This window comes from Podarcis raffonei, chromosome 3, assembly GCF_027172205.1.
Source record: "Podarcis raffonei isolate rPodRaf1 chromosome 3, rPodRaf1.pri, whole genome shotgun sequence".
In the NCBI taxonomy this organism is placed as follows: Eukaryota; Metazoa; Chordata; class Lepidosauria; order Squamata; family Lacertidae; genus Podarcis; species Podarcis raffonei.
In genome coordinates, this window is record NC_070604.1 from 90,835,821 (window position 1) to 90,843,268 (window position 7,448).

A 7,448-nucleotide genomic window follows, 5' to 3' on the forward strand; every position below is an offset into this window, starting at 1 on the left:
AACCTGAGAAATGTTGAACAAATGTCTCAAACTGTTCCCAAGTTGCAATGTACCATGGCATGTTCATAACCACCTGAGAAACAGAATGTACCGTCCTGTCAAGTGGTGAGGGGGGGGGGGGAATCTATCATTTGGTATGCAGTTGTGGTAAAATTCTTCCCACCAGGAAGGCCTCAGTGCAAAAGGCCCTAAATTTGGTGGTTTGGAAGTATCTCCTTTCTGAAATCCCATGCTCAGTCATGCTCAGCTAGATGGACCAATGGTCTCACTCAGTATAGGACAGCTTCCTATATCCCTGGCCGATACATGTAAGTTTTTAAAACTTTTTTTTTTAACATTGTATTTATGGTTGCCAGATTCTGTGTGCAGATTTGCAGGTGCAGATCACCCCTCCGAAATAAATTAGTTCGCTAGGAAAACAGCCGAAGTTGGCCTCCAGGGTGTCAGGGCCAATTTGTATGGTAGCCCACATTTTTAGGTCTTTATGTGTTTATGCGCTTATCTTAGATTTTAATCGTTAAGCTGTTGTTGTACACTGCTTTAAATGTATATTTTATTCTTGTGAAAGCTGTCCCAGTTGTGCTTTTCGAGCTGGTCTTTGACCGTAATAAATTATGTTGATGACATTGTATTTTTAAATTGTTGTAACCTGCCCTGGAATCTTAGGGTGAAGAGCAAGTAAGAAATATAACAACAACAACAACAACAATAATAATGATGATGTTGTTCTGTCAAAACGCCCAGTGTATGAAGCTGTCTCCAGGACACAACTGAAAACTGAAGGATGCTTCTGAATTCTCATACTTCATGCTATGAGCTAGTTCTGTAAACGAGTTATTGCAGTAGGTAACATGGAAAGGCACGTAGGCTTTTAAACTGCAGTGTGAAAAGTAGCCTATCATGCATTTCTTACATCAGTATCCTACGCTTTGCAGGGTGGGAAAGGGTCGCCATTCAGTGGCAGAGCACCTGGGCAGAAAGTCCCAGGTTCCATCCCTGGCATCTCCAGGTGGGGCTGGGAGAAACCCCTGTCTGAAACCCTGGAGAGTTCAGAGAGCCTGATAGCTTCACTGTAACTTTGTGAAATAAGATATCTGAGGCATAAGGGCACTTAGGTGTCACAGGTGAGCAGGGATTTAGAATCCCAGGTTTCCCACACCCACGCCCAGCATGGACTCTCATGATAGTACTACATGGAAAGCCAGTCAAGTTGGCAGCATGGCTGGTGGTGCTGATGTTGGAGTGGTTCCTCAGCTGTCATATGGGCAAATATGGGCAAGAGAGGAATGGGGGAAGGATTTGCTTCACTTCACTGTGCATTTTCAAAACCCATGTGCAGACGTAACACAAGGGAACAGGTCTTTTATTTTTACTTATTCCTCATACAAATCCTACTTGTAGGAAAGAGATATTAGTGACAGATATCGGTGCAACGAAGTTACTTGCCTGGACTATAAGGCTAACTATACATCTAAATGCAACTTAAAGGCTTTGAAAATACTGACTCTTACCTTGTTTGAAGTAGCACAGGTTCACTACCAGATGTGGCAAAGAATGGCAGCGGACGCTGAAATCCTGGCCTGCGATCAGAGGAACTCCTCCTCACAAAAGGTTGGGGATTGGCAGCACTGAGGGACACCCTCCTCTGTTGATCCCCACATTGCCTGAGATGTTTGCTGTTCCTCTGCGCAAATGCTGACCCTTCGGGATGGTCCGCCATAGCCTCTGTTGTGGAGCTGTTAGGTGGCAACACCGGCTTGGCTTCAAATAACGAGGAAGTGGCTGGACAAAATATTGAGCGTGTATTGCTGACAATCTTCAGGATGGGCGTCTGCTGCTCATTCCCAGAGTCCAGGTGATTTCGTAATCCTTTGTGCAACCAAGATGGGGAAGTTGGTGGGGATGGGGTTGTTGAGAAAGGAGGTGGGCTTGCTTCTCTGCGGAGTGCTGGTGGGCTGGACACTTTCCGGTGGGTTGGTGGGCTCTGCTGCTTGCGTCCCAATGGTGGGCTAGACAGGTTTTGTTGGGTTGGTGGGGAAGGCTGCTTCCTTTGTGTTGGAGAGCTTGATGCCCTGGGATTAGCAGGGGGGCTTGGCTGTTGGTGGGTAGTGGGGGAAGAAGCTTGGTTTATGTGCCTGTGATGTAGTGGTGGGCTTGGGAGCCTTTTCTCACTGGGGGGTGATGAAGGTGGTGTTCTTGCGGGGGACACCCGTTTGGTAAAGGCAGTCATTTTCTCACTTCCACTGGGTGAATCAGGAGAGCCTCGCTTTTGAGCTGAAGCTGAAGGTGTGCTACAGTCTTTATTTCCTGGCTCAGGTGCATCCTGTTCTGGCATTTCTTTAGGATTTTGAAGAGGTATGAGCTTACATGTCTGCTTATACAGATCTGTAGTTTCTTCCACTTCATGTTCCTCTGGGGATCCTGATGACATGTCTTGGTTGTTATCAGACATATAGCTGGAATTCAACTCCAGGGAATATTTTCTTGGTCTGAAGTCCACCCTAGTGCTTTTTGTTGCTTTGTTAGTAATGAGACTGGGACTGTTCAGATTCTTACTCGGTAACAAGTCAATGGAACACAGAGAAGCTTTCATTCGCTGAGAAATGTGAGTAACTTTTTTAGCGGTGAAATGCTCATTTGTTTTAGCAATTTCTGAATAGTTTCCTCCTGTTGTTGCATCTTTTGGATATGTAGCTGAATCAGGTGAGATGTCCATCAACATGTCAGGAGGTGGTGGGGGCAGGTCTTCCATGTCATCACTGTCATCGCCATCATCATCATCAGAATCCCCATTTGTGCCACTTCCGCTTGCAAATACAGGTGACCCAGTGGTACCCAAGGTACAGTGTGCTGGATTGATGTTTCGACAATTTATGTCTCCTATTGGTGAAACTCTATGTTTGTGATTTAAAGGCGCAAGTCCTCTAGGAAGTGGGAGACTGGGAGTGATGCTTGGAAGTCCAAACATTCTGACGCATTTTATTGGGCCCAAAATTCTTAAACTTGGAGGTTTCACAAGACTTTCAGCGGTGCTGAATGTTTCAATTAACTTCTTTACAGATTTGCGGGGTGGAGCACAACCAACACTGTTCAGCTTCTGTGTTCCAGGAAGCTCATTTTCTTTCTTAGATGTTGAATCCATTGGGGGTGTGGTGCTTGTGACAGGCTTTCGACATTTCCTTTCACCAGTTTGTTGGCCGAAAGCATTTTGATCACACCTAAACAAAGGGACTTTATCTTGATTAGGCAATATGCTGAAGTTTTTAGCAAGAGATGCTTTCAGTTTCTTAGTGGAAGATCTATGAATAACATGCTCAGAATCTTGCAAGTTAGATGGCTCTTTTGGGTTCAGTGATGCTGTCTTATCGTTTAGATCCTTGTTTCCATTAAGTGTGTAAAACATTTCCAACCTTTTGTCAAGCCCCTTCTGAGTCCTTTGAAGTTCTAAAAGGGTTGGGTCCTCGGCACGACTTTTCAGAGACTCCTCTGACCTAGACCTTTTCTTTTTAACTGGTGCCTTCTGGCTTCCAGCTGCTGTGCTAGGCCGCCGCAGCATCTTCCCATTTTCATCTTCCACCCAATCCCTCTTCCCAGATTTAGCAGGGACAAACTTGATCTTTTCACTAATGGCATCTTTCATCTTGAGTGTAATTTCCTCATTCTCTGGGCTCTCTATCCGTTTGGTGGAAGGCCTCCGTTTACTGTAGGTTGCTGCAGGCGAAGATGTGGGCTGTTCTTTAGTTCCCTTTTCAGACAGACTTAAATTGTCACCTTCTTCTTCAGACAAGCTACTATCATCACTGTCTTCATTTGTGGTTGACTCACAGTCTTTGAAACAACCACCCTCATGAATGACACCACCATTCATAGAGTTAGGAGAAGAGGTTTTGGACATGTTTTGATACTGCAGAACAGTGCTTCCTGGAGCTACACCTGAAATAGGCATTACACTCTTGGTGGGTGCAGGTGGGTAAAATATATCCTTAAATTGTCTTTCCAGGGCACAGTCGTGGGATCTGCCTGTGGCATGTAGTGAAGTGCATGACCACTGGATTTCACCTGATGGCCTGGCTGGATTTAAGGATGGGTGGTCATGTGAAGAAGAATCACAATTTTTTTGTATTCCCTGTTTATCAAGAAGGTTCAGGTCTTTGACCGATTCGCTGTCAATCCCAATCCCACTGTCTTCAGAATAAAGAGTCATATCATCAGGGTGAGAGTGAGAGGGTTTGACTGCAGATGCTTCAAGGAGTTTTATTGTCCTGAGCAAGCGCTCATCAAAAGCTTGTTTTGCTTTCAGTTTTTCCTCCAAGCTGCTACCTGCAGACTGTAGAAAGCTACAGGACTCCTGCAGGGCATCAGATGTTAAAGAGGCCACAGTGCCATTTAACAGCTGCATCTTATTGACTGTGTACTGTAGTAACTGCTGCAAGAGATCTGGCTGTTCTTTCAGGTTCCCTTTGCCAGCTGGCCAAGCAAGATTCCCTCCCACATCTCTTAGTAGGCCTTCTCCATCTTGGGCAATTTCTCCCAAAAGATGGTTGATTTCATCAAAACGAAGGAGTAAAAAGCTCACCATCTGCTGCATAATTAGTTGCGTTTCCGTGGCCTGGTTGGCCATGCACAAGATAACCTCGTATTTGGAGAGGTTGGGGTTTAAATAGGCATAAGCATTTTGATGGGCTTTAACAAGCAACTCTGGGAAATCCACCTTCTCCTCTGCCTTGCATTCGGGTGGGTTGGGTTTTTCTTTAATTTTGCAATGACGGCCTTGTTTTCTCTGCCTGCTGCTCTTTTGCTTTTTCCCTTTCTTTGGATTTTGCTTTTCACTGTTTGCATCGTTGTCTTCCAAAGCAAAGCCAATTTCTTCTGATGCAGAAGAGTTTTGCTTTTTGACCTTAATATCCTCAACCATACGGGTGGGAGACACCATCAGTTCAGATATGGCTATCTCAGTCTCTGAGATTACCTTTTCCATTTCCTTCTCTTCCTGGTCAATCTCAGGCAGAGAAGTATCCTCAGAGGAGGAGCGGATATTAACATTTTTGTCCTCATCTGATGAATTTTCAAAGAAGTGATCTTTACTTTGAGTCTCTAACTGGCACAACTCCTCAAGATCATATGAAGAGGAGCATTTGATCAGCATTGGGAGCTGGGAACCTTCACCCTCTGGATCAACTGGCAGGATACCCCTGTTCAGTGACTTGATTCCATGGGCCACATTATGGTTAGCAATATCACTATGTGAAGGAGTGCAGCCCATTATGCTCCTCTTCCTATCCTTCTTTACTCCTGAAAATATCCAACTGATCTAGGAAGGAATAAAAAGGCAGAAAAAACTTACAAGTTCAGTTGATGTTAGGATCTTGTGCTTCTGATGAAGCTTTCATCTTGAACAGCCCACAGTTTGGTAGGTTGCCTTCTTAGCTATTATGGACTTCAGCGTTCCCAGTGCATCTCTCCACAAATGTGCACAGTGCATTCTTCGCCTTTGCAATCTCCCCTTTGGATGCAAAGCAGCAGCACACAAGCTCCATCGCCTTTAGCCTGAGCTAGTGGATTAAGCGTGCTTGTGTTGTGTGTATCTTGCTTTTGCCTTGACAGATGTCTACGAGAAATAAGATTTTAAGCTTATTAGGCTAAGTAGCCCTCAGCTAGTTTGTTGCATTTATAAAAGGACTTTCTTGTTACATGCTGCATTTGACAAATTAGGTGCTTACACATTACAATACATTTCCCCACGATGTCTCATCGCTAAGGTGCACTTGCTGCTTTTGCAATCCTAAAAAAAAAAGGGTCAGTTGTAAGGCAGTTCTTCCAGGAAATACCCATTTGAATGGCAAAGTACCACTGCATGGACACGTGCAAGGGCAAAGCATGACGTTGGGAGGATAATGTCAATCAGGAAGAAAGCACAGCACTTCAAGTCAAAAGAGGTAAGCGGTGAAAAAGCCTATTTAGGTCATGCATTCGAGAGTGTCTCCAACTTTTCTGACCTGCAAAGTCAAAGCAGTTTTCCTTCTGATGCGTCTCACACGTGCTTCAGCCACCCTTTCCTTCCCCAAACCTATGGTGCTACATTGCACAAGATTGTAAATGTCAAGAGTTAATTAAGTTTGATTCAGAGAAGATCTCTTGAAATTAGTGTACCAAAGGTAGTCATGCCTGTGTGAGCCCACTCACAGTAGGAATAACATTAGATGCAACCCTAAATAATTATTCAAAAGCAGTACCCGACTGAAGTTATAAAATTATATGGTAAGTAATACAATCTTGTTGTGCTTCTGTGGCATTGATTTCAGGTTTTAGGTGGTGCACCAGCCCCCCACTTCACACCGTTGCTTGGCTGTGGCCAAGTCACTGTCGCTCAGTCTAACCAACCCCACACGACTGCTGTAAGATTAAAATAAAGCAACTAATGGTTTAGGAAACTGTTGTGATGATTAAAGGCTAAAGCTTTGTTGCAGCAGACAGAGGAGCAGACAGAAGAATGGAAATTTTGAAGGAGGGCTGAAGTGGTGCAGAAATTTTAAAGGAGAGGATGAAATGGTGCAGAAGGAAATGAAAATGTTTGTTTGCTCACCTGTGCAAAAAAATACAAGAACATATTTATGCAGTAGATCTTCTCCTTGTTTTTCAGATTAAATTTTGATGAGTTTATAACTCCGCATCTACCAAGAGATGCACTGATGAATTCTTTGAATGATACATGGATGACAGTTTGTCTGTCTGAATACTAATGAGGAAGATGACGAGGCTATATTTTTAAAGAAAAAATTGGAATAGCCATGGTTATCCACAGGCAGTTGGTATCGGCTTAATAATCTGCAAATATGACTTTTGCACATGTCATGCTGCCTTTCTAGTGCCATTGAACATAATTTGGAAGGACGCTATTAATTTCAAAACAGTGGGGAATGCGCTGGTGAAGCTGATCCCTTCCCACAGGTCAACTCTGACAGATGGGTGGGATCACTCACTTTTCAGTCACCTGGCATCATCATGACATCAGATGATTGACAGATGGGTAGGGCCAGTGAATCGTCAGTTCCGTTGCTTCCCCCCAATGGCAGCCTCATTTCCTGTCACGGTGTTTCCTGAGTCTCAGATGGAAGTGAGATGTTAGTGCACACAACCTCATGCCAATGGGGAAGTTACTGTGAGCTGTCAGCTGTGTAATATGAGATAATGCATGTTCTTTGTACTTTTGTCCATTTATTGTGTTTATTTTTCCTGATTTGAACTATAAAATGGTGATTTTCTTGAGTCAAAATGAGGATACTAAACATATTTTTTTTTAAAGAAAAAAAGCACTGGGTAGGGCTACCTACCAGTCAAAGTTGACTTACAGGCTGGGAGGAGATAAGAATATAGACCATTGGGCCAGAAATATTTCCTGCCTTTGGTCTAGAGCATTGCATCTTCCCAACACAAACTTAATATGAATG

At 43.9% G+C, this 7,448-nt stretch overlaps 1 protein-coding gene across 1 annotated transcript; it reads right to left on the reverse strand.

Moving 5' to 3' along the window:
- Window positions 1-1,481: 1,481 nt before the first annotated feature.
- Window positions 1,482-5,857, reverse strand: PCARE (photoreceptor cilium actin regulator). Its single transcript, XM_053382981.1, has one exon. The coding sequence runs from the start codon at window positions 5,261-5,263 to the stop codon at window positions 1,508-1,510; it is 3,756 nt and encodes a 1,251-aa protein (XP_053238956.1). The 5' UTR covers window positions 5,264-5,857; the 3' UTR covers window positions 1,482-1,507.
- Window positions 5,858-7,448: the final 1,591 nt, after the last annotated feature.